Source organism: Penicillium paradoxum, assembly GCF_028828445.1.
Source record: "Penicillium paradoxum strain IBT 22861 chromosome Unknown utg000004l_segment0_segment0, whole genome shotgun sequence".
Taxonomy (NCBI): domain Eukaryota; kingdom Fungi; phylum Ascomycota; class Eurotiomycetes; order Eurotiales; family Aspergillaceae; genus Penicillium; species Penicillium paradoxum.
Window position 1 is genome coordinate 1863945 of NW_026643182.1, and position 25029 is coordinate 1888973.

At 49.4% G+C, this 25029-nt stretch overlaps 12 protein-coding genes across 12 annotated transcripts; 8 read left to right on the forward strand and 4 right to left on the reverse strand.

Annotated features, from left to right (window-relative positions):
• Positions 1-1570: 1570 nt before the first annotated feature.
• On the forward strand, positions 1571-3585 carry N7457_004436 (putative FAD monooxygenase; the record flags this gene model as incomplete). Its single annotated transcript, XM_057175481.1, has 4 exons — positions 1571-1640; positions 1689-2218; positions 2276-2569; positions 2623-3585. 4 exons carry the CDS (start codon positions 1571-1573, stop codon positions 3583-3585), a joined length of 1857 nt encoding a protein of 618 aa, XP_057032528.1.
• Positions 3586-3919: 334 nt separating this feature from the next.
• On the forward strand, positions 3920-4851 carry N7457_004437 (CXXC motif containing zinc binding protein; the record flags this gene model as incomplete). Its single annotated transcript, XM_057175482.1, has 5 exons — positions 3920-3954; positions 4106-4220; positions 4290-4355; positions 4527-4649; positions 4711-4851. 5 exons carry the CDS (start codon positions 3920-3922, stop codon positions 4849-4851), a joined length of 480 nt encoding a protein of 159 aa, XP_057032529.1.
• Positions 4852-5384: 533 nt separating this feature from the next.
• N7457_004438 (small nuclear ribonucleoprotein F) lies at positions 5385-5973 on the forward strand (the record flags this gene model as incomplete). Its single annotated transcript, XM_057175483.1, has 4 exons — positions 5385-5390; positions 5505-5542; positions 5672-5827; positions 5907-5973. The coding sequence occupies 4 exons, from the start codon at positions 5385-5387 to the stop codon at positions 5971-5973; spliced, it is 267 nt and encodes an 88-aa protein (XP_057032530.1).
• A 2195-nt stretch (positions 5974-8168) lies between these two features.
• N7457_004439 (uncharacterized protein) lies at positions 8169-8423 on the forward strand (the record flags this gene model as incomplete). The annotated part of the gene is made up of 1 exon (XM_057175484.1): positions 8169-8423. One exon carries the CDS (start codon positions 8169-8171, stop codon positions 8421-8423), a length of 255 nt encoding a protein of 84 aa, XP_057032531.1.
• Positions 8424-9823: 1400 nt separating this feature from the next.
• Positions 9824-10874, reverse strand: N7457_004440 (RTA1 domain-containing protein; the record flags this gene model as incomplete). Its single annotated transcript, XM_057175485.1, has 4 exons — positions 9824-10239; positions 10327-10552; positions 10611-10633; positions 10715-10874. 4 exons carry the CDS (start codon positions 10872-10874, stop codon positions 9824-9826), a joined length of 825 nt encoding a protein of 274 aa, XP_057032532.1.
• Positions 10875-12044: 1170 nt separating this feature from the next.
• On the forward strand, positions 12045-12506 carry N7457_004441 (DASH complex subunit DAD1; the record flags this gene model as incomplete). The annotated part of the gene is made up of 3 exons (XM_057175486.1): positions 12045-12143; positions 12218-12280; positions 12333-12506. The coding sequence occupies 3 exons, from the start codon at positions 12045-12047 to the stop codon at positions 12504-12506; spliced, it is 336 nt and encodes a 111-aa protein (XP_057032533.1).
• Positions 12507-13158: 652 nt separating this feature from the next.
• On the reverse strand, positions 13159-14142 carry N7457_004442 (Rho4-like protein; the record flags this gene model as incomplete). The annotated part of the gene is made up of 3 exons (XM_057175487.1): positions 13159-13524; positions 13595-13798; positions 13858-14142. The coding sequence occupies 3 exons, from the start codon at positions 14140-14142 to the stop codon at positions 13159-13161; spliced, it is 855 nt and encodes a 284-aa protein (XP_057032534.1).
• Positions 14143-15617: 1475 nt separating this feature from the next.
• Positions 15618-17434, forward strand: N7457_004443 (phosphatase PAP2 family protein; the record flags this gene model as incomplete). Its single annotated transcript, XM_057175488.1, has 5 exons — positions 15618-15672; positions 15743-15959; positions 16027-16788; positions 16841-17310; positions 17367-17434. 5 exons carry the CDS (start codon positions 15618-15620, stop codon positions 17432-17434), a joined length of 1572 nt encoding a protein of 523 aa, XP_057032535.1.
• Positions 17435-18275: 841 nt separating this feature from the next.
• On the forward strand, positions 18276-19696 carry N7457_004444 (SUMO protease ULP1; the record flags this gene model as incomplete). Its single annotated transcript, XM_057175489.1, has 2 exons — positions 18276-18396; positions 18456-19696. 2 exons carry the CDS (start codon positions 18276-18278, stop codon positions 19694-19696), a joined length of 1362 nt encoding a protein of 453 aa, XP_057032536.1.
• Positions 19697-20507: 811 nt separating this feature from the next.
• N7457_004445 (glycoside hydrolase family 16 protein) lies at positions 20508-21854 on the reverse strand (the record flags this gene model as incomplete). Its single annotated transcript, XM_057175490.1, has 1 exon — positions 20508-21854. The coding sequence occupies one exon, from the start codon at positions 21852-21854 to the stop codon at positions 20508-20510; it is 1347 nt and encodes a 448-aa protein (XP_057032537.1).
• Positions 21855-22191: 337 nt separating this feature from the next.
• Positions 22192-23540, reverse strand: N7457_004446 (zinc finger HIT domain-containing protein; the record flags this gene model as incomplete). The annotated part of the gene is made up of 3 exons (XM_057175491.1): positions 22192-22924; positions 22991-23434; positions 23497-23540. 3 exons carry the CDS (start codon positions 23538-23540, stop codon positions 22192-22194), a joined length of 1221 nt encoding a protein of 406 aa, XP_057032538.1.
• Positions 23541-23924: 384 nt separating this feature from the next.
• N7457_004447 (oxidoreductase, short chain dehydrogenase/reductase family) lies at positions 23925-24875 on the forward strand (the record flags this gene model as incomplete). The annotated part of the gene is made up of 4 exons (XM_057175492.1): positions 23925-23972; positions 24033-24328; positions 24435-24735; positions 24786-24875. The coding sequence occupies 4 exons, from the start codon at positions 23925-23927 to the stop codon at positions 24873-24875; spliced, it is 735 nt and encodes a 244-aa protein (XP_057032539.1).
• Between the last annotated feature and the right edge of the window lie 154 nt (positions 24876-25029).

Here is a 25029-nt window from a genome sequence, read left to right on the forward strand (position 1 = left end):
ATCGAGGCTATTGTTGTTGGATACGCTGCCGAGAAGTTTATTTCAGGACCACATAGTCTCTAATAATAAGATTAACAACGGTACCAGGCCAATAATAGATGTACCTCAAGGACAATGCGAACAAAAAGACAAGATACCGAGAAGGCACAAAGAAAAACAGAAAAAGAAGTTGAAAGGCAGAAATCAGAAATTGGACAAACAAAAAAATGAAGCAAAGAAGAAGTATCATTATTCTTCATAAGTCCAGACTCTTTGTGCACCTGGTAAGTGATCCTGTGTGTCAACCTTAATGATATGCCTAGGCTGTATCTACTAGCTATATTGCATCAGGTAGAAATGGATGACATACAAAGTATATGAGTCTTAATTTCAAAGATTGCATGTTTTGCACTATTTTCGTCTGCATTTAGACATGAAGTTGGATCAACTGTATAGTTCAGAGCGGGGCAATCCTCACCCGAGCCCCAGACTTGACTTCAATGTTGTTATTGCCTTAGGTTTCCTCTTCGTTGTCACCCTCCTTACCTTGGAAATCATGGCGTCTCATCATAGTTTAGACTTGAGGGTTCGCGTAGCTATATCAACTGTTTCTAAAGATCCAAGCACAACAAATTCGTACTCCCAAAGTTCAACTGTTTGCAACTGTAGCAAACTCTCGACTATGGTGCCACGGATTCATTAATCCTACTTTGGTGAAATTCTCATCAAGATAGTCACTGGATTTGGGTAGTGCATGTATGCCCTGGCATAGAACCTCGGGTTTTCCGCAGAGGAAGTGCCAGGTTGAACTACCATGGCGTCGGTCTCAGTGGATAAGACGGCAGACATTCAAAAGTCTCGGCAGCACGGGACCTCTTGGAGCATGTAGCCACTTGTGGGGGAAATAGGAATCCACTGGTTACTTCTCGGACTGGTCCAGGGAGTTGCGGAGCACGGAGCATAGAAAAGGCAGATTAAAGGATTTCCGTTGTCCATAGAGAGTAGAGTGCGGAGTAGCGAGTGCCTCGTATGTTGAGGAGATAGATCCCGGGCAGGATTGCCGAAGCGGGGGTCACGTGCTCCCGCCTCCGCCTACCGAGACTCGTTTCCGGGTGGAGTCGCGGGGAGTCGAGTCCCATTATTGGATCTCACAAGCTACACAGTTCGGGATCAACAACGGGATTACGATGGATGGTCTTGAGCAAAGCCAGTGCGTCCCCCACACAGCGCTTGTTTGCGGAATCCTGACTAATCACCCATAACTGTTTTTCTGGCGAACTTGATTGGCCACCCTACCCTTTGTACCGGTGCTCCCCACGATTCAGCCGACTCTGAATGCCGTGCATGTTCTCCGTTACTTCAGTTGAACGCCCAATCCACCCGCTTACCCCAGCTGCTGGATAGTATATAGGAACAGCCATGGCCCTCATTTCTTTTCTCTTCATGCAGGGCCATACTCTGATATATTCTATTTTTCTTTCAAGGCCTACATACGTCTCTTTACGCTGATCATATCTCCCTTTGCCATACCTTTGTACAACCATATCTTCCCCCCCCTCTTGAGTCCCTGTCTTTGATTCTGGCTGCCACCATGGCTCAACAAGAGAATTATGACATTGTTATTGTGGGCGCCGGCCCTGTCGGTCTGCTCTTGTCCCTATGTATGTCCCGATGGGGCTACAAGGTGAAGCACATTGATAACCGCCCAGTGCCGACCGCAACTGGTCGCGCCGACGGTATTCAGCCACGATCCACCGAGATTCTGCGCAATCTTGGCTTGAAGCGCTCTATTATGGCTTACGAGCCCGCCAAGGTGTATGATGTTGCTTTCTGGGATCCCAAGGCCGATGGTTCTGGCATCGGCCGCACGGGCAGCTGGCCCAGCTGCCCCCGATTCATTGACACCCGCTACCCTTTCACTACCCTTGTTCACCAGGGTAAGATTGAGCGTGTGTTCTTGGATGAGATTGAGAAGGCCGGCACAACTGTTGAGCGGCCATGGACCATCGTTGGATTCAAGAACGATGGTGCCAATGCTGAATACCCCGTTGAGGTCAACCTCAAGTGCCTGGATACCAATGTCATCGAGAATGTGCGCGCCAAGTATTTGTTCAGTGGCGAGGGTGCCCGCAGCTTTGTCCGTGAGCAGCTTGATATCAAGATTCACCACAAGGATCCTATTGCCTACGTTTGGGGTGTTATGGACGGTGTTGTGCGCACAAACTTCCCCGATATTGAGGTAAGGATGCCCGAAACGAGCCAATTTATCGCCTCTGTCTAACGCATTGATTCACAGACCAAATGCACCATTCACTCCGATGCTGGCTCTATCATGGTCATCCCCCGCGAGGACAACATGGTCCGTCTCTATGTTCAGATTGCCTCCTCCACCGACGCCGATTGGAACCCCCGAAAGACCGCCACCGTTGAAGAGGTCCAGCAGACTGCGAAGAACATCCTGAAGCCATACTGGATTGAGTGGGACCGGGTTGAATGGTACTCGGTCTATCCCATTGGACAGGGTATTGCTGAGAAGTATACCCTTGACGAGCGAGTCTTCATGGGTGGTGATGCTTGCCACACCCACAGCGTCAGTGACCCCTTTCTTGCCGTTCATCTGAAATATTGCTAACACCCTTAAAGCCCAAGGCTGGCCAGGGAATGAACACTGCTTTCCACGATGCACTCAACATGGCCTGGAAGATCCACGCCGTGGAGAGTGGTTTGGCAAACCGCTCTACCCTCAGCACTTATGAGACTGAACGCAAGGACATTGCCGAGACATTGCTGAACTTCGATGCTAAATATGCTGCCCTGTTCTCCAAGCGCCGCCCTTCTGCTGGCGAGGTTGGTTCTGCCAGCCACACCACGGTGGGTGCTGGTGGGGAGGAGGACGAATTTGTCAAGACTTTCAAGGAATCTTGCGAGTTCACCAGTGGATACGGAGTGGCCTACAAGCCCAGCATCTTCACCTGGGACGCCACTCACCCTGCCAAGTCCGCTCTGTTCGAGATTCCCGGCGTTCACCTGACTCCTGGTCGTGCTTTCACACCGACCACTGTCACCCGTCTTGCTGATTCCAACTTTGTCGAGCTCGAGCAGGAAGTTCCTGCCAACGGTGCATTCCGTATCTTCATCTTCGCTGGCAACCAGGCCAAGACCAAGAAGGCTATCGCTGACTTTGCTCTCAACCTGGAGAAGGAGCGCTCATTCCTGTCGGCCTACCGCCGCTCTGATATCGCCGATGTGTCATTCTTCGAACGCCACAATCCTCACTCCAAGCTCTTCACTCTGTCTGTGATCTACGCAGGCTCCAAGAACACTATCGATGTGGACTCCATCCCCCAGGTTCTGCGCGACTACCACCACCACATCTATGCCGATGATATCCCGGATGTGCGTGTTGCTCAGGCTACATTCGCGGCCCATGAGAAGCTCGGATTTGATGCTGAGAAGGGTGGTGTCGTTGTCACTCGCCCCGACAGCCACGTTGCCTGCACCGTGCAGTTGGTTGAGGGAAGTGGTACTGTTGACGCTCTCAACGAGTTCTTCAATGCGTTCTCGACAAAGCCCCTGGGCCAGGACACCCAGCAGAGCCGCCTGTGAGACTTTCGATACCTTTATGAGTCTGTAATTTACTTTTGAGATGTACATAGCTTGTTTGATTCGTTTGTGGCGAGCTAGGGCATGACTGGCGTTTATGTTCAATTTATATATCAATTTCACTTCAATTATCATATATTCACCTCTATATATTGGAATTCATGCACACATATACCCAATGTAGTCTTGGAAGCTCCGTGTTGCAAAATGGTCACATGCCAAGCCTCGATCTAAGTAAGTATTTTCCATCTCCACCCCGCATCACCCGCAGAGAGGATCTTGCTTTAGACATCACAACTCAAGACCAGTTCACCTACTTGATTTCAAAAGTTCCAAAATGCTCACTCTTTCGGTCGAAGCTCAACTCGAGGGGTAAGTGGTCATAGCCCTGGTGTCCGAATCATTGAGCCCTTCGGCATTGCCAGAATCTCCCCGCACCGTCCTCCAAATTCAGGAACACTGCGCGGGCAGGCCCTTTCGGACACAATGATCAAAAAATCATCCAGCTGATATGGTGATGCAGCGTTACTGCCCTCCTTCCCACTGACACCGAGGAGAATCCTTACTTCTACACTTTCCGTGTTCAATGTACCTCCTGCCACGAGACGCACCCCAACTGGGTCAGCTTCAACCGCTTCGTAAGTGAATGACAACGAGACGACCATGATTATCAATTCCTAATGGTTAATTGACCAACCCATGTATAGGAAGTGCACGAAGTTCCCGGTAGCCGCGGCGAGGCTAATTTCGTGTGGAAGTGCCGACTTTGCACAGTAAGCATGCCATCCTTTTCCCAATTGAACAGTCGAGCTTCGTTTTTGCCTTTTGTGCTCTTTTAGCCATGGATTCACTTTTCTTTTTTTTGTCTTCATTGTGTTGGCAATGCTCATTTGAGCCTTTTCGCTTTTTTTTCATTGAGAACCCAGCTGACGGAAACCCCACAGAAAACTCACACTGCCTCCATCACCAGCGGACCTAAGGCATGCGAGGCTCAAGAGAAGATTACTAGCCAGAAGATCCTCGAAATGGATTGCCGTGGCCTTGAGTTCATTGAGTTCAAGCCTGACGTTCGTGAAATCCCTGCATTCCGTCCAAATTTACAAGCATGTACTGACTGAGTGAATTCAGGGCGAGTGGGAAGCCAAGGCCATTGATTCCAATACCACTTTCTCCGGTATCGATCTTTCGGAGGGTGAGTGGTATGACTACGATGAGAAGAAGGGCGAGGAGGTCAGCATCAAGGAGATTACCTGGACTGTCGGCCGTTAAGCGACGGGTTGGCAATAATATGGCGATCCAGATGACCGGGATACGCTTGGAAACTGGTTCTTGAAGCTATGAATTCAGATTTTATTTGTCTTTTGTATTTTTACTAGGGTCTGTTGATTATCTTAGGCTGTGATAGGAAGGAGGCATGAATCAATGACGGGAAAATGTGCTATGAAATGACTTTGAACCCTTTGCCGCAGTTTGCTAGAGCTAATCTTGGACTTTCGAGTAGTCCATAATAACAACAATCAAGTTCTACCGAAAGGAACTCACCAAATAACACGACAGTCCATTTCACTGTTCTTTATACAAAAACCACCCAGTCTAGGGTGTTAGGCCAATTAGCGTCGGGGACTTTTCACCGCCCGTGGAGCTCGCATTTTCGCGACTGTCGCCGACTCCGATGTCAACGCAGCTAACAGCAACCAGCACGATCATCCAACGGAGTAAAAGACCTTGCCGAGCTTTCCTTGCTGCTCTATTTGTGATCGATATTCCACAACAACCAACCAGCAACCCGATCCCAAGCCACAATGAGTGTACGTCTCCCCTCATCCTCGACCCGGTATCGAGCAAGCTCAAAGATACCGCCCATTGCCACCAGGACCTTCATGGTATCCAACGAGGAACAATTACTAACATTGCCTGTATAGTTCCAACCACTTAACCCCCGTCCTTTCCTCCAGGCTCGGTATGCAATTCGTCCCCAAAGCCACCCAGACCCCACCAGGCAACATTAAGCACCACATCCATCTCTCTACATGTCCACACATCTTCATCGCTGCTGGTACATGGCTTGCTAATCTATATATATCTATAGCGTCGGCAGCGAAGTCATTATCCGCCTGAAGTGGGGCCAGACCGAGTACAAGGGCACTCTCGAGACTATTGATTCATACATGAACGTCCTGCTGCGCAACCCAGAGGAATACATCGACGGCAAGCTCTCCGGCGCATTGGGCATGGTGATGATCCGGTAAGAGCGCGCATCTACCGGCCTGGTGTCGGGCTTTGATACGATGGTTCTGGTTTCGTTAACTCTCTTCTTGGAACAGATGCAACAACATCCTGTGGGTGGGATCGGCAGATACAGTCGATATGGAGAATATGGAATACAAATAATATGTCGCATATGCTGGACGGGAGATACAGTGTGCTGCGATGCAGGATAGAGGGTGTGTGTGAGATAATTGCTGTCTTTGGTGTCTCAGTTCGAAGTGTGCCTTCGCTATCGCGGCTTCGAATCAATGCAATCGGCGCGGTGGAGTTTTGGAACTTGGAATGGACGCGTTGCTTGAGTTTGTGGCAATCAAACCTGCTGCGCCCGCCAGACATCTAAGGACACGTTTTCGGAGCTCAACCTTTCGCCGAAGATCAATGTGCTGAGTCTACTGGTTTTGTTGGGACTTTGTGTTTTTTTGCCCACAATTTCAATTATCATGAGGCGTTTTCTTTTTGTTTATGGCTTTCCAAAGTGGGGTTTGTGCATGGCCTTTGCCCAAAATCGAATCAATTACTTTCTGCACGAGTTTCCGGGAGGTGTACGTAGTATGATTACTCTTCCTTTTTGTGCATAGTCCGGTTTCCGTGAGTCTACCGCGCCATCAAGCGTCGCGTATGATTCCTGGCGTATCAAGATGACCCGATTGCGGCGCAGCGACGATCAGCCTCACATCTTCCGTTGCCTCCGATCTCATCATTCAACCAGAAAGTATCGGTGAGAGTGGCGGATCACAGGCCGAATCTCCACCAGGCATCGAGATATTACTGTGAGTGTACGTACGTGTGCTCTGTGAGCGGGTACAGTGATGGGGTGACAAGACAACAGCATTCGGGTGATCGCCCTGCAATCAGAAGAGCACACTTTGATATGTAGGGGAGCTCAGAGCAAGAGCTGCTGTTATCAAATGAGGATCCCAGTTCAGGCCCCACCACCGCGACCGCCATCCCAATCCTGGAACAGACAGTCGAATCGCACAGCCCGTGATAGTCTTGGTTGACCTCAGTGCGGGCGCAGCCATGAGGTGCAATATCTGTGGAGGCAAATCGGACTACGTGTGATGGGCATCATTATTGCCCACAACGCCATTCTCTGTTCTTGACTCATCGCGAATGCAATCTTATGTCGATGAGATTGGTTTTTTGTTCATTGGCCTTCGCAGCTTGAAAATCTGTGGCACTGAGAGCGTGGCTGGTTTCTGTGGCAGTTCTTTTTATAGAAACGATGCACCACATACCAGATGTACTGCATTGTACTGTGTACATCGAAAGTCCGATGCTTACGAAAACTCTCCACCTTGGTGACTATCAAATGCCCATGTGCAAGAGAGATTTTATGCCGTCGACGTCATGGTGCTTGAAGGATGGAGAGCATGCATCCACCCTGCTAAGCTAAAGCGAGTAGCGGGCTATCCCGGCTTCAAAGTTCGCAGCGAAGGGGTCTGTTCTACAGGCATCCGAGGGAAAAGAGAGGAAAAAGAGGGGCAGATATACCTCTCTGAACACCCGCTATGTCTCATTTGACCTTTCGCATGGGCCGCTAATAACGTTCTCCATATATCTGGACGAACCATCAGGTGGTTGTTCATCAACGGTTGGTCACTCGAACGCCACCGAGACTGGCGCCGATCATCGCCCCATTTATGAGAAGAGTCACACATTATCAAAAGAGGCTTGTACGGAGTACGTCTTCAGACTCTGGGGTGCGACTGATCAGAAGAAAAGGGCTGCCTATGTACTCTACTAGGTACCCAGCCCCTCTACTTCTGTCGTCGGAGTACGAAATTCAAATCCCCAAAACGAAATCTCCGATACTTCTCAGGTTAGCACAACGCTGATCTTCAATATCCAGTCCACAGACAAATCTTATAGTCTGACCGTCGAATCACTTCTCTTTTCCTCCCCTGATCTTCACCTCGGGCTCCACTGCAGACCTTCAGATTGGCAAGTTTTCCGCATATCACCTGCGATACTCTTTGCAAATCGGAACTCATATCCATTTGACCATTCATCCATAAAAACTCGTGGGCTCCATGGAAATCTCCACCCCATTCTCTCGTTTTTCGCTCTACTCGGACCTTGAAACACTGCAATCCCCGCAAGTCTGCAGCCAGCCCAAACCTGCAACGTTCTTTGTCTCATTTCGCGCTTGAACCAAAACCTACATAGCGCATAAAAATACACACATATCCCCTCGTGACCCCTCTCAAGCCAAAGTTTCCCAGTGTGATACTTTGCATTGGAAACTATATACACACAATATTTCCCCACCTCCACAATCCAGATCCGCGCAAGATAAAATATCCACCTCATACACAATGCGCGACACACCCTCCAAATTCATTGAGATCCTCGATCCGAAGGACTTGGGTCTACGCATGTCTGATTCAGATGTTCGTCTCGAAGACGTCCTCGCCGACCACGAAGCCACCATCAGCAGTCGAGCCCGCTCCTCTACGCAATCCTCCGCCAAACCCCTAGACAAGTCTATGGGGCGCGCATTCTCAACATCTCCAACACAGCGCTGGAAGCGGTTGAGCAATATCCTTGGTCAACCACGCCGAAACTCCTAAGAGTTGACCCCCGCTCTGGTTGTGGCTCGGGTTATACTATACTACCCTATAGTACTCACACCTACGATGTGAATGGTCCCGAGCACAATTCTTACCATGCGAAACGACAACATAATTCACGAATACGATCAGAATATGATCATGACTTGACCAGCGGAATGCGTTTCTCAGTTCTGTGTTTCTGGTCTGCGGGGTGTTACGGTGACATGCGCACTACGGGCCCAGGAATGCAAACGCGATTACGAATTGAAACGAAACGGACGTGGGCAACGAAGTTACCCCGAGAAATCCAGGTGCGATCGATTGTTTAGCCCAAGGCCGTTTTTTTCTGGTCTGCTCTGTTGGCCCTGGTCCGGTTAACAAGGGGACAAGATTTGCCCCGCTTTGATGATTTGACGACTGCTACTCCGTACTTTTTTTCTCTCTTTCCTCCATACGAGTTCGGATCTGGATTAGCGTTGGAACTAGGACTATAACGATTATGATTTGTCTGGAATTGTGTGTGTCCTGCCCTTGGCAGGTTGTATAGAAAACAATTTCCCCGAAACAGCGGTCTGGGACCGGCTGATGTTCTTCACTTCTTGTATATCCTTGACAGAACCCATTTTATTTTTCTTCTTTAGCCCTACTTTCTGCTCTCCCGTTTGTAGCCATAGGCCTTTCACCCGTAATGAAATCCCTCTGAAACCTCGATGAAGCGATAGTAACCGAAACGCCATTTGACCCGGTTGTTTGTTCTTGAACTTCGTACCTGGCGAGTTTTCAACCAGGCGGGGTCTTAGCTCGACCTTGTCAATTGCTATTGGGCTTTCTTCCAGGTCTTGTAGCGTGTACTTGGTCGAGATCCCTGGAATGTATCGAAGTAGCAGTGGACCCTGGGCCCTGAGGTGGGGGGTTGCACCTCGACATTGTTGTGTTCCGAGTACAACATGCCCCTTATAGACCGGCCTCACGAACCGAGCTTGAGGGAAATGTTTCAGAATCCAGGTCAGGAACGGTTCCTCGGTGAAGCTTGAATGCCCCTTTCGCATTTCATCTACGGCTACCTAGCACAACAGCTCCCTGTGGGATACAATTCCCTACCTAGCGCCATATTAGCATTCGTCCCTGCGCCGGACTATTCGGACCTTAGAACCTCGACTGGCGATGTATGCATGTAGGGCAGACTACCCACAAGTCCCTCGTGTAGGTTACAATCTGAGCGATTTCAAGTTGAAAACAGCACTATAAGATGGTCACCACGGACGTTGAACAGGCTTCGGAACTGGCTGCGGGGCTCATTCAACTTCTATCAATCCGATCTATCAACATTGTAATGTACATGTGTACCTACCTTAGCACAGGTTGATCCAGTCTACTTGGATATCTCCGGAGATATCCCGGACTCTATCCCTCGCCAATCATCCGATCATCTCCATTTCATATCCGGCTTTCCTTTGCGCCATTAACTGGCTAATCTCGGCTGGATGCACTGCATTGAATGCTACCATCACCAGAAACATAAGGGCGGCATCGAAGATGTAACTCCAGAGTTCATGCTGGAGCAATGCACCGCTACTTCCTTGGTTGTATTCGATGTATCGGAAGATAGAACGGATGAAGATGAGGAGACTTCCGACGTATAGCACATTTTGGTGCTTTTTCCAGGGGACTTGATGCTGCTGTAGCACCGTTGTTCGATTTCTCTGAAGTCTGACGTGGAACAGTATACCGGTGATTATGAACAGTCCAAAGAAGATGATTTGGATGATCAAGCCGATTTTGATCACATTTCCGCCTTTGGCGGCTGTGTTGGCTTTGACGAGCATTGCGGCTCCTATATCGTGGTAGAGCGTCAGTCAATTGGCCACTTCACTGATGTAGGACATTATGGAATCGTTGAGGGGCAAGGAATTGGCCTTACCTCCTGCTTGGACGAAGAAGGAAATCACATCTCCAACCACAAAAATCTTTGTCAACCACGATCGGCGGATTGGTGACAGCCTCTCTCCACCAGTAACGATCATGATGCGTCCAAGCTCCATATAGATGCTTGCAGCGAAGAGTGACGGCGCGACAAGAATGAGCACGGCTTGAATGGCCAGAGGTGGAACTGTATAGTTCGGATATTGGTTGGAGGATACCACACGCTGGGGTTGTTAGCATATCTCATATATGACTTGTTCTAGTATGGATGGGCTGGCTTACGGCTATATACCCGATGATCTCAACTAACGAACATTGGTGTTAGAAACAAAAGCCCAGTGGGAATTTGACATGCGAAATGCAGACTACCGCATTGCAGTACTCACAGACGCCTCCGAACACAAAAGGAATGAAGAACCAGGTCCTCCCTCGAAACATTTGCCAACAATGTAGAATGGTTGTGAGTCCGAAGAGCACGATAAACGTCACGGCAAGTGGTATTGACGGGATGTAGTCGTATTCTCCCATATATTTGACCTCCACCATTGTGTTCTTGGGCCCTGGATGGGACATCCACTGGGATCTGTGGTATAAAAGAACGACTTAGCGGATAATTCTAGCTGGGTAGTCTAGCATACGGCACTCAACAGTGATATATTCCCTCACAATGCCAGATCTTCTCAATCCACTTGCTTCTAAATTCTGACGCCTAATATATTTTTAGCTATAAACTCAAGACAACTGGAATGATCGCGCGTACAACGTTCACGGAGTTTCCCCTGTGTCTGACTTGAGTGTGTTTAGCGTATTCGTTTCACCCTACCACCGAAACATCATGGCGGTATAACAGTCTCCCTGCTCCATATCCTACATGTAGTTTGGAGGAATGCTTGTTATCATTATCTGGCAAATTCGTTATAACCAAGCCTCCACAATATGCACTGTAGCCGCCTCGGCTCATGGACTACGCCAATCCGCATACCTTCTAATGCGACTAAAATTGCCAGATGCACATAATCGAGATTAGTCTCACTACCAGGACTACTTTTGTGTAACTCATACACTGACACTCTATTACAGTGGGATCAACCTCGTGTTTGTGTGTAAGGTGAAATGTTACTCCTATATGAGCCCCTAGCCGCCCAGTCTTGCTTTCTCACACCAGGTCGCACCCTAATTATCGCCGGCTATACGATGGATGGACTAGTTATCACGGTTTGAGGTTTATCACCCTAGGTTTAGATGCCTACGCTCTCCAAGATATGCAGATAGCAGGAACTTCTTAATTTCTTCTACACGAAGGTTGTCCCGGGTATTTTCATATTCATAATAGACCTGCGGTGTGTAACCATGTAGATTCTTATAAGGTTACTACTATGATTTCTGGCCCAGGTACGATTGGCGTTGTGTAGAATGTCCAAAGGGCAGTCGAAGTAAACGATAAGGCGATCGGAGACTCGCCTCCAAGTTGCCCCACATGCCCTTCACATCAAATCCGAGTGACCGCGACCTGACGGACACCATCACCTGGCAATCCAAGAGACTTCTATACCAAGCTGCACAAAACCGAGTGTGGTATTTATCTCCCCATCGAAGATCCTCGATAGTGAAACCTACAGGTCACGGTTTAAGTTGGGGCGTAACATCCTCAAACATCGCCGAGTCACCGTCTCGTGTATCCAGCACTCACAAGTCTAAAAAAAAAAAGCCACAAATATGTCCTGGCTACAGCAAACACCCGGCGCCGGCGCACGCGTCGCGTCTCCAACGGTCTTCGAGCAGCAGCGCGAGGAACTCGTCCGCGAGATTGCAGTGGTAAGGGATAACAAATTTCGCACACCCAATACCCATTCCCCATTGTCGTAGTCGATACCAATCTATTCGAACAGGGCATGGAGCAAGTTCTCCAAAATATCAATCGGCTGAACCGGAATCTGGAGAGTGTTATCGCGGTAAGCTCGAACGTCCCTAGTTAGGCAAGCGCATCTACTCAACTGCTTCTAGGTGGGCAATGAATTCGGATCTGTGGAGGCTCTCTGGTCCCAATTTGAGAACTTCATGGGTCGAGCTGAGGAGGAAGCTGAGGAGGGTGGGAATGCGAAGAGGAAGGCGAGTGAGGAGAGTGATGTGCCGATCAAAAAAGAACCGCAGGAGGGTGATTCGACGGTCATGCAGTGATTTACAGTTTGATTTGCATGGCAGGACTAGGCGTCTGGCGGTTTTACTTTTCTTTGCGTTTTCCCATCTAGATACCATGCCATTCAAGGCCGGACTGTTACGAGATGGAAAGAAAGATTTACGAATGCTACGGAGGCATTGATAAACACAAAATTCAAATGCATTGTTTCGGGGTAACACATAAGCGTCGCTGTCGCCAACATAACAGATCAAGTAACATAAACGAGAACACCAGTTCCATGCATGCCAATGGAAAACGGCAGAGACCCGAGTCATGAGAGACATCAAATGGAAAATGGAACATAGAGACAAGGGTCATGAGGTTAAAAAAAAATCCAGGAATAAGACAAGCAGGGGAGCCAACATGAAGTAAAGGAAACAGCCTCCGGCAATAAGAGAAAAGAAGTCGAGGTCATTGTAAAAGCCGCACAGCGTATCGATACAACGGAGAAGATTTTGGAAAGTCATGTAGCTTTGTCCAGCTTGCGGCGACATGGCACATACACGGGGAGACGGGCAAGCAAGCCGACGAAGCTACCAGGCTTGTGGTCCGGCCAAGAGAGAAAGAAAGGTCAAAGGGTAGTCGCGAAAGGGAAGAAAGGAGAATATAGAACGAGCAGAATCAATCTACAGGATCTTGCAGGTTCGCTTCTTAACTTTCTTGCTGGGGCGGGGGCAGTAGTACCCCTGAAGGAGCAGCACTGGCACGGGTAGTGCGATTGTTTCGAGCGCTACGGCTGGCGGGGGGTGGGGCTGCCCAGCCCTGCTCCTCGATTGAGATAGCGGAGTCCACAGCCTTTGCGAATACTTCATCCACGCCGCGCATCTCCTTGCTACTGCATTCGGCATATGTTGCACCCATCCGTTGAGCGACATTCTCGCCTTGCTCTGGTGTGATGGGCGTCAAGCCTTGAGTCTTGAGGAGTTCGATGCATGTTCGCTTATTACGCAAGTCGGATTTCAGGCCGACAAGGATAATAGGTGTAGTGGGACAGAAGTGTAGAACCTCGGGGTACCACTAGACAGAGATGTTAGATCAATGCAATCCAAAAAAAAAAAAAAAAGTGGTTGATATTTTGGGCACTCACCTTGTCGACAACATTCTCCAATGATGCGGGGCAATCGATAGCAAAGCAAACAAATAGAAGATCAGTCTCGGGATATGACAGTGGACGCAAACGATCATATTCCTCCTGTCCAGCGGTATCCCAAAGGGCTAATTCGACGGTCTTGCCGGACGCCCGATGCGTCGTTTGGGTAATATAATTCTCGAACACTGTAGGGACATATTTCTAAACAACAATTAGCACCAGGTAGCTATGTTTGATCGTAGGGCGAAGACTGAACGTACCTCTGGGAAGTAACCTTGAGAATAACTAATCAACAGACAGGTTTTGCCGCATCCACCATCGCCCACCACCACGAACTTTTTTGAAAAAGAGGGGGGCTGGGTGATATTAGTTGCCTCGGACATTCGTCCACTTGACACGCTCGTGTTGGTACTGGCTGTGCCGTGACTGACTCGAACGCTTTCGCTGCGTGCACGAGTGTGACGGGGAGTCAAGGAGGGAGGAGGGGTGACGAGGGAGTGGCGACGTGAGCCTGCATAGTATTGGTCTTCGTACATAGCGCTCATGGTGAATGTGGCAGGGTGGAATGCGGTCCCTCGTTTGTAACGTGATGCAGGGGAAACGGGAGTTGACGGGGTGGCTGCCGATAGGATGAGAATTGAAATGATATGCGTCCACGAGGTAGTAAAACTGGGAGGCAAGAGAGTAAGGAGAGGAAGAAGAAGGAGAGAATAGATCTCACAGATCTAGAGGATCGACGATAAAGCAAGAGGGTCTCTCGTCAGGGCGAGACCCGCGAGACCCGTGTTTACACTGGCTACCATAGCAACGGCCGTCTCGTAATGACGCCAGGGCTCCGCTTCCCACGATCAGAAAAGCCTTGATATCCTGTCATATCCTGTCATTTACCGGAGTATCTCGATCCTGACTTGGTTGGGGCTCCGCTAATTGTTGACCTACCCCACTGTTCAGCTCGCCAGAACAGGATCCCAGCGTGGCTTTGTCTTGGACACAACGTGCCCAGTACGGTCATGTGATCGTAGATCCTGTCTCCAAGCGCGGTGTTTCTTCGCTTTTGAATCTAATGCCAGGCTGACGATGGTCGTCAGATGGTCTCTAGGATACTCTATCGTGGGAGTATAAGCTCGCAGGGTGGTCAATCGGAGATCCAATTGACACTGCATCAAGTAGGGGCTGAGCACACTAACCCTGCAGGTCATCACGTCTCTAAGCACTTGGGCACGTTCTCCATGTGCCTTTCAACGGAGAAGACCGAAATCCCAGCCTCTCAGCAACCGGGATTTCAGGGATTTGCACCGTCTTCTCTGATTTCGGCTCTCCCGTTTCTTTATCAATTCTTGCTTGATTATTTTTGAGCCTTTGGTTTTGCCGATCTCTTTTCCCCAGTTCTTTGGTATTTTAGAGGAAATAGTGTACGAAGTAGGTAGAATTGCTGGACACTCCTCCGTATTAACATTAACACTATCAGAACAAGCCACTGGGTCTATAGCAACTACCTAATAGCATGGCTTGGTGTAATGAGGTAGGAAACACCAATTTGCAGATGGTTGATCAGTATAGCTCATACACTATAACAGGTACTATCCCGTACATACTTGCCCATAGCAAAGCTGATCCTCGTACTCGGTAGTGAATGTATGGGCTAGCGATAGAGCATACCATGCTGATAACTCCATGGAACCCCAAATGCTGCCAGACAGGGCCCATTCCCCATCCAGCAAAATCGACGAGATCGTCTCCTAGTGCTGGGAGCCTCCAGGTTGTGCCTCGGGCCCCAGTGCAGAGGTGACTAAGCACACACAAGGGTGCCGCGGGCATCAGGGGAGTCGCGGAGGCTCTCCCCGTGAATTTTGAACAGTTCCGAGGGCCTCAATTATCGTTTTTGCACAATCCAACTTCAATCCATTCCTTATGTTCTGATTCCTCTACCGCACACCCTTGAACGGACCGGCAGGCAGCGTCCTGTCCATCTATGGAATCTATCCGATTGCAGCTCTATCCGGAACGATAACACTGCATCATGGGCAAGAGCAAACCGGATCAGCCCGATGCTGGGCTGAAAAGCTTGAATCACTGTATGCGATTAACCTCCATTATTTGCGCATTTGCATGATCGCAATGTCCGCTAACCGCGCATTGGCATAGACTCCAGCCGATTGCCCTTCTGGCGGTATTGGCCACGACAGAAGCTCATCCCATTGATCCGATATGAGACGCCATATTTGGCCTGGGTGCAGGAGAAAGTGCGCACACCAACTCTCGATTCGTATTTCGCGTTCACAGCCAACCTTGGCACGCACACGTTTTTCATGGTCTTCCTGCCCTTCCTCTTCTGGTGCGGTTCTCCCAGTATGGGTCGCGGGTATGTTCTTCTCTCCTTGGGAATGGAAGTGAAAGAGGATGGAAGGGCTGATAAAGTTTTGCTATAGATTGGTACACATCTTAGCATCAGGCGTGTTTTGGAGCGGTTTCCTCAAGGACTTGCTATGTCTTCCTCGGCCTCTGTCCCCACCACTCCAGCGGATTACTATGTCCGGCTCTGCAGCTTTGGAATATGGCTTCCCCTCAACACACTCCACCAATGCCGTCTCCGTGGCAGTGTATGCTCTAGCTCTGCTCGGTTCACCGGACTCGACTCTTAGCGCGCAGGCCACCCTCTTGCTCCAAGCTGTCACCTATATCTACGTTGTGTCAATTGTACTGGGCCGACTGTATTGCGGAATGCACGGGATGTTGGACTGTACTGTTGGATGTGCTTTGGGTGCGGCCATTGGCCTGGTGCAATTTCATTACGGACCTGCCTTCGAGGAATTCATTTTATCTGCCTCGCTGACCGAAATATCTCTCCTGGCGCTTGTTATCATATCTCTTGTCCGCATCCATCCGGAACCGGCGGATGATTGCCCATGCTTTGATGATAGTGTCGCATTTGCAGGCGTCATGCTAGGTGTGGATGTTTCTTCGTGGCATTTCGCTACTATCTGGGAGGGTTACCCCGCTGGATCAATTCCATACGATCTCCACACCGTGGGCTGGATCAGAACAGTCATCCGTCTGGTCGTGGGTGTTCTGTGTGTCTTTGCTTGGAGGACCGTGACGAAGCCCGCTTTGCTGCGCATCCTTCCACCTATTTTCCGGACCCTGGAGAAGCTCGGCCTGTTGTTACCCCGACGCTTCTTCACCACGGCTTCGTAAGTTTGGACGTAACTTTTGCTTGTGGACGCTGTTCTAACTTCCTTTTAGGGAATATACCACTGTCCCGACCAACCTTAAAGACCACGATGTTTTTCCTAACTTCTCCGACATTCCAAGCATTATCACCACCATGCGTCACCCTCGCCGCCGAGCCGTGTCCATTGGTCCCCAGTCAGAAGCCGATGCGTATGAAACCCTGGCGTACCGAGAAAAGCGTCGGCGCGAGAGCCAATCTGGAAGTCACCATCCCTTCACATTAGTAGAGGGGCAAGTCCAACCCAATGGAACACCCCTGTCGTCGAGAAAGACAACCACCCTGGATGATTATGAAGATATGATGGGTAGAGGCAGTCCCCGCTCGTCCGCTGTAGACGTGAATTCGGACGTGTCGACAATTCCTTTCCCTTCGCTCGATCTCGATGCTGGAGAGCGGGATGAAAAAGAAGTATTCTCCCAAATCAAGAAACCTCGCGTGCGATACGACGTGGAGGTAGTGACAAAACTGGTTGTGTATGCAGGTATGTAAGACCCGCTGGTTTTCAATGCAACATTTGCTAATCCCAGTCTCCTCTAGGTATCCCATGGGTAGTCATCGAGGTGGCACCCCTCCTATTTGACCGGATCGGGCTTGGAAGTCGATAAGGAGAATGAGAAATAGACTGGTACAAGCGCGATCTGCCTTCCAGTCACTCCCATCTCACGCCTTTGTCAACTCCTCGGCTTGCCCCTAGCTCAGCGGGCTGTGCTTGAATGGGTCACCTTACAAACATCATTCACGTTGCCCATGTACATAAAACATTGAAAGCAGTATCCATAAGCATATTCTTCGGTCTACCTAGGTAGCCAAACATCGCATTCAACCTCTATGGACTAGCCACAATAGAGGCTGTTATAGTTGCAGTCAGACAAAGAGGAACGATCAAGTAAGGTATAAATGACTGCTATAGAAAACCTTCTTTGGGGTTGTTTCGTGGTGACTATTCCTACAGTCCACCGAAAGCCAATCATCAGCCGAGTACTCCGTACCAAAGGACTCGAGACTAGAGTGAAAGAATATTACATCTATATTTGCCAGAGGGTGAAAGAAAACGTCTCAAAAGGAAATGCTCTCGAAGATCGGCAAACAAAGAGTGACAATGGATACATCCATGGAGATCAACATAACAATGGAGGCTGGGCCGGGGAATATCTGATGAGTCAGCAGAATGATGAAAGAACCGTAGACCGCGTCTGTTCATATTATTCCCATACCTCTTCCTTTGCGGAGTATCTGCTCTTGCTATTAAGTTCGGGATAGCTATTCCAGTCATGCTCAATGATGGATCTTGAAGTTACTTTTTCATATATCTGCTCATTTCCTCGTCGTCACTTCCTCGACTTTCATACAACCGCCAATCTACCCGAAAGCGCGTCATCGGACGAGTAGATAACTCTCGACCTCTAGCCCCCACTCGTCCAGATTGGTTTTCAGCTTCGCAGCATCATGGGGTTCTTGCGTTGGCCTCGGTGCAAGCGACGCGCTTCACCTGCAAGGCCCATCGACGTTCACCCCATGACTTCCAATCCCTTTGAGGCCTCAAAGACCACGATTGACGACCAAGATGGTACGGTAGCCCATCGTTGAACCACAGATCGCGCGTACTCACCCACTGCCTCGCCATAGATAATCTCCATCTACCCATTCCAGGAGCTTTCCCCTCTACTCCTCCTGCATCGCCTACCCTAGAACCATACATTGCGCCTACTGAGGATGAGCATGTTCCAGCGAAGGGGTGGGATTTTATGGACGTCGATGCTCGCACAATACCGGCACTTATTCCAGATCTTGGTCAACATCTGCACCCTCGACTACCACCATACATCCCGCCCGCTCCGAGCCCTAAGCGCATTCCATCGCCAATCCCACCCAAACCCGCAAAGGCTGCCAAAGATGATCTTATGCAAATTGATGACCCGTGGGCCCAGCAAGCTCAAGAAAATGCGAGACTCCCCCATGGCCCTGTTTCCGCTGTTCAGTTATTCTACGCCGCCCGGAGGCCGATACCCGCCAATCGCATGGCATCCTGGTACCAGGCGGAATTCGAGAAGCGCGAACAAGAAAGAATTGCACGGGAACAGGAACTACAACGTCCAGCCAGGGTCAGACCGATAGGTGAACCCGTACGCCGGCTTTCGCCCGAGTGGCTTGCGAAGGTTCAGGGCGCCGCGCAGAGTGGACAGGGAGATGCCGTCGCCAGATCATTGGCCGGAGACGATCTGTGCCAGAAGGATATCATCACATGCATTCGACCTTTCGCCTGGCTAAATGACGAAATTATCAATGCGTATCTTGGGTTACTCGTTCAATATCTACGCCTTTTGAATGGAAACCTCGGACCCAACGATCGGCCGCGCTTCCACGCCTTCAACACCTTTTTCTACTCCACCCTGCGTGATAAAGGTTACCAGAGTGTGCAACGATGGGCAAAAAGGGCCAAGATCGGTGGGGAAGGACTGCTTGATGTAGACACAGTCTTCATCCCCGTACATGAGTCAAGTCATTGGACTCTCATGGTTGTTCGGCCGGTGGAACGTACAATCGAGTATCTCGACTCTCTGGGTTCCCGCGGTCTTCGCCAAGTCAAAAATATCAAGCAATGGCTCCGCGGAGAGCTTGGACCAAAATACAAGGACGAAGAATGGACCGTGCTCCCATCGGTCTCCTCGCAGCAAGACAACGGAAGCGACTGCGGTGTCTTCCTCCTAACAAACGCCAAAGCAATTGCCGTTGGTGTTGATCCAGCTGCCTTTGGGCCAAGTCACATCCCGCTCCTCCGTCGAAAGATCGTCGCCGAGCTCATGAATGGAGGTCTCCACGGCGAGTTCAGTCCACAGGACAAGACCACAGGCGCAGTGTTGCTCTAAACGAGCCCCAAGGACTCGATTCTCCACGGCTACCAACCTGTTTCCATCTCTTGTTGATCTCTTCCGATGGATTTGAAACATCTTCCCATCCTACTTTCTCTCACATACCCCATCCATTACCCCCACCCATCCATTATCCATACCAAGCACCATCGGGGCGTTCTCGATTAGCATTCCGCATTATTTGATCTTTTCTCGGCGCGCAAGGCGAACACAAGATGGAAAACACGAAAAAAGGACCATGGTTGTTTTCTTTTGGCGTTCTCTTTCTATGTGATGTTTGCAATGAGTTTGAATGATACCCCCATAGTCACCGTAAGGGTGGCTCAGTTGACATAAAGAAGTGTGTTCTGGTGAACCTCCTAGGTCATGCCTAGATCCCTTCTTTATGTCTCATGTTTTTTTTTGTTTCTTCGATTTTCTTGGGGCGTTTTCTCTTTGCCTATTACTAGCTTCTGCTTTTGTCTATAGAGCCCTGTACTTCTTACCTTGTTGGCGTGGTCATTTTCCATTTGTCTGGACACTATGTAAGCATGAAGCCTTATTCGTATCAATATCAAATCATCTATCCTGCATACAGTCGCTTCTATTCTCAAGTTAGCTAAGGGAATATTCAATATTGTAGGTTGATCAATGCTTTTCTCTTGAGTGTTCTCTGTTTAGATGTACACTGTCACCATGAAGCATTCTTTTTGTTCATTTAGAAGTAGAGCACAGTAAACCCATGCCCACAAAAGCGAGAAACCGTCCAACAACAGACAGAAGAATGTCCAACTCTGATAAAAATACAATCTCATCCAGAATGTCCACATCAATCCTCATCAATGTTGCAAGGTCTCTGACAGAATTCGTTCAGAGGCCTATTCCTCCACTTCTTTCTTCTACACTCGCGGCCCAGTCTGCCCGGCTTGCATTTCTCCACCTTTTTGTCTGGGTCTAGGAGAGTATCATTCCCAGTGGAACTATTTGTAGAAGGGACGTTTTGATGCCCGCCATGGTTCAGCGAAGACGGCCCGAAATGGCCTCTGGGAACATCAGAAGAACGGTTGTAGGCCATTTCGATGTATTCGATACCCAGGTATATACTATCGCCGATTTTCATCTCGCCTGTCCAGACTCCGCCATCGCTCCAAAGATTGAGCACAATCATGCTCCCCAGGTTGGGGACACGATATGACTTGGCGTCCTGTATGCGGTTGTTGACGAACCATCGTGACATGTTTGAATGCCAGTCTAGGCGATGAGTGGACCATGTTGTCCACGGAACAGGCAAGTCGGCTGTAGTGCTCGCACCGGGAATCTCTTCGTCAGTGGCGAAATCGTAGTCTGGCTGATTCGCATAATGGACGAGATGGGGCGGGTCCCGGGTCAGAATCTCGATATCCGATTCACAGGTTTGGTCATGGTAAGTGAAGATACCAGCACAGGCACCGGGAGATGGTCGCCCGTCGTGGTGTGAAACAGTATGGTTGTTCGAAGGCGCCGGAGAATGTCGTTCGGGGTCCCGCGATGGCCAGTGTTCAGGGTGAGGAGGTTGCGAGATGAGGAAGCCGGCTGGCAAAAAGCGCAGCCGAACACGCAATGAACACCGGTAGATGTTGTGTAGGCGAGTCTCGATCTCCGCTGTGGAAGTGTAGTTTGAAAAGCGGGTGGTGCGAAGAACAAGATACGTTGTACGAGTATCATTTTGCTCCTGGTCCCGGGTGAGGAACACATTATGCTTCGAGTTAACCATCAGGATTGGGGCTATTTCGCTTCCGGGGCGTTTCCAGTTTTGGCTGCTCCAATCTCTTTCGAAGGCAGTTTTGTAGAATACCAACGAGCTGGGGTCGGGCTCCTGTCCATTATGGACTCCGGACAGCAGATCGCTATTTGGTTCGTTTTCGTCGCCTTCATCGTCGTCACTCCATTCCTCATCGCTATCCTGGATGGGCTCTGACATGTTAAGATGGGCATGTTTTCTCAGATCCACTGCCCGAAAGTCCCAGAGCTTGTAGTGCTGGAAGTATCCCGGGTTAGGTCCGGAGACTGTATAGCAATCGCATCCGCGTGGTCGTCTCTTGAACGGCGGCTGTGGTGCTTTAGCACCTGCTAAGGCCGAGACAATGTTGCCGAGATAGATCACGGCAACTCCGAAGGCTAGGACATTGAATCTCATGTTGATCTGAACAGGCCGGCAATTCGAGAGAGTGTCTTGGGCGAAGTCAGTTGGACTTGCGAAGTCTTGATTCCACTCGCCAGGAAAGCGCGCTGGACGTGGTTTCCTCTCGCAATCCTAAGGTTGAGATGACATCGTTCCCCAGACGATGGGCTCTTTTTAGATGCCTTTTAGTAGATATGTTTGAATGTGAACTTCAAACTCACTGCAAGATCAAAGATGGATTGATGAACTATTGAGCGAGTGACTGACAATTAATCGTATCTAGGTATCGTACATTTTCTGATGGATATGCCGAGTTGGCAAACCTCTGTACTTCTCTTCCCATAGCGAGCACTCATGCTGCTGGACCAGTCTCCGATACTGGTTCAAATAGGTCTTGCGTCAACACCTCCAATACCCGCTTCTCGTCAATATTTTCAAGATTCACTGCAGCACCGGCAAATGGTGTGTTTCCAGTCATGCCATCGTCATCACTTGCAGTAGTAGATTGGCCCGTCTCCTCTGGGCCAGTGGTGCGAAGATATTCTTCCTCCAGTATGTATTCAGAGTTATCTTTCTCTGCGAACAGCGTCACCGCTGCATCTGGCAGTGCATATATCGTGGGAAATTCGAGAACAGTCCGATTTCGTAAAATAGTATTGAGCGTCGCGGATTGTAGCAGAGGGGTTAAGACTGGCTTTTTGGTAGTAGTTCGTGGACGATGAAGATAGAAGTAAAGACCGCGGTGAGGAGATATCGTTTCGGTTGACGCTGTATCTACTTCCTCAGTTGCTGTCGCTGCTGAGCCATCGGTTGATGATGAATGTGGCTTTTGATCTGCTGTTTCAGTCACTGCAGCGGGCTCCGTAGGTGCAGCAGTGGTGCTATTGTCGTTGTTGGGAGTCACCACATTTTTAATATCCTCTTCTTTTTCCTTGGTCGGCTCAGAAGCGGGCTCCTGGTCCTTTGGCCGTGGGTGGCATCGGTTATAGGCTTCAGCGACGGAGCATGTATCGAGGATGGAATCTCCGATGGTCTTCCTGCCATCACTTGTAATCCATTCTATGGTCCACGCAAGACGTTTATGCCTAAGGAAACATACCAGGTTAGTATGACGTTTGATCAAACGAGGGCAAGAAAAAACATCAACTCACTTCGGGTGCATACGCGAGCCATTCTGCTTATTCCTTGACATGCCCTTCGGGGCTCGGACAACTTTTACACCACTAGCCTCGGCGCCGCGCAAGAATCCAGCCTCACCTTTTGCGAGACCCTGATTCGGGTGCTTCCTCTTATGCCCTGCAGCCTGATGCTGAGGACTCTCGGAAGCAGCATCTTCAGTTTGGACACTGCTCGCAATATCGATCCCACGGTTCTCAACTTCTCTATCTGCGCGCTCGAGAGAGCGCTCAATGCCCGTGATAAAATTAAAATCGCGATCAAATGCAGATTCAGTAGCGAGCTCCTTGCGCTTGAGGTATGCAGCTGGATCACGCACGCCAGAGCATTCTGACCAGAGTTTGTGGCGACGTGTGCATGGTAAAGAGCAGGTGCGTGTTGAGCACCGCGGACAGCGGTATTTGGGAGGGTTGATATGGCTGCATAGGGGCAGGAGGTTAGAATCAAGGTATGTTGCACTCATGATTGTTCAGATACTTACCAGATCGAGCACAAATCACTCAGCAGGGCCTCAGAGTCAGCCATCGTTGTTGTTTGAAGTTGGAGAGTTGGAGAGTCGAAGGGAAATAATTTGTGATCTTATCGATAGCGGCCTGAGGCGGCAATCGGGAAGTATACAACAGCCTTTTTGCGCATTATACCTAGGCACCTAGGTAGATAATCAAGAACCTTGGAGATGACACCATATGCATTGAAGATTATTCATATTAATCGTCTCATTTCTTTCATCGTGATCTTTTGGGGTATACCAGTCCCGTTCTCTGTAGATGATATCATCTGCGGAGGTGATGATCAATCCCCCGCCGTATTTCTAAGCTTCGGTGATAACTCCGAGTCGACTGTTATTTAGACCACTTCATCCCTCAAGTTACGGTAAGGTTTATGTCTGTCCCTATTAATTCAACGATTATGGCTTCCAAGGCACTTGCGATCATTGCTGGCGTTGGTCCTGGCACGGTACATTATATCCCTCGCCATTGACTTCATACAAGAAAGTTTAGCTGACGAAAGAGATAGGGCGCCTCAATCGCCAGGAAATTTGCAAAGACCTACTCAGTTATAGTCTTGGCTCGTAACCCGAATAATTATGGCGCCGTTGTCGAGGAAATCAATTCCAGCGGCGGGCAGGCCATTGGCATCAGTGCCGATGTCTCCGATTCCAAGAGCGTTAACGCTGCCTTTGACAAGATCATAGCCCAGTACCCTTCCTCAAAGGTGGCAGCCGCTGTATTCAATCCAGGCGGTGGCTTTGTTCAGAAGCCATTCCTTGAGCTGACGGAAGAAGATTACTCAAATTCACTCGGATCCCAGGCGTACGTATATTATCTTCTGTGTCTATGACTTGCTTTATTCCAAGGCCGATGGAATCCGCGCGACATATACATGGGGAGATCACTGATATTTATATCCTCACTATAGAAAAGGCGCTTTCAACTTTGCCCAGCGTGCTCTTCCACTGCTCTTACAAGCTCGCGAATCATCGGAATATCCACCAACATTGATCTTTACTGGGGCCACTGCCAGCCTCAAGGGGTCTGCGAAGTTCGCTGCCTTTGCCTCGGCAAAGTTTGCACTACGCGCATTGGCACAGTCACTTGCTCGTGAATTCGGTCCCCAGGGTGTCCATGTCTCGCATACTATTATTGATGGTGTCATTGATATCCCTCGTACTAAAGCCTGGGTCTTTGAGCACGAAGATGCTAAATTGAGCCCTGATGCTGTAAGTTATACTTTGGCGGTTGCTTGATCCTGGATACTGACCGGTTACAGATTGCGGACGCATATTGGTATTTGCATACCCAGCCGCGGACAACGTTCGCATTTGAGCTGGACCTGCGACCTTATGTTGAAAAGTGGTAAGGGGATTGAGATTGGCTTTCATGTAGCTCTTTGGGGGCTCTTTTTGACAGATTGAACTCTCTCAGTAAGTCCAAAAGAACGGCATCTATTCAATGAGGATAGTAGCAATGAATTATTACCATTCTTTAAATTGAGCTTTAGGGGTGTATGGAAC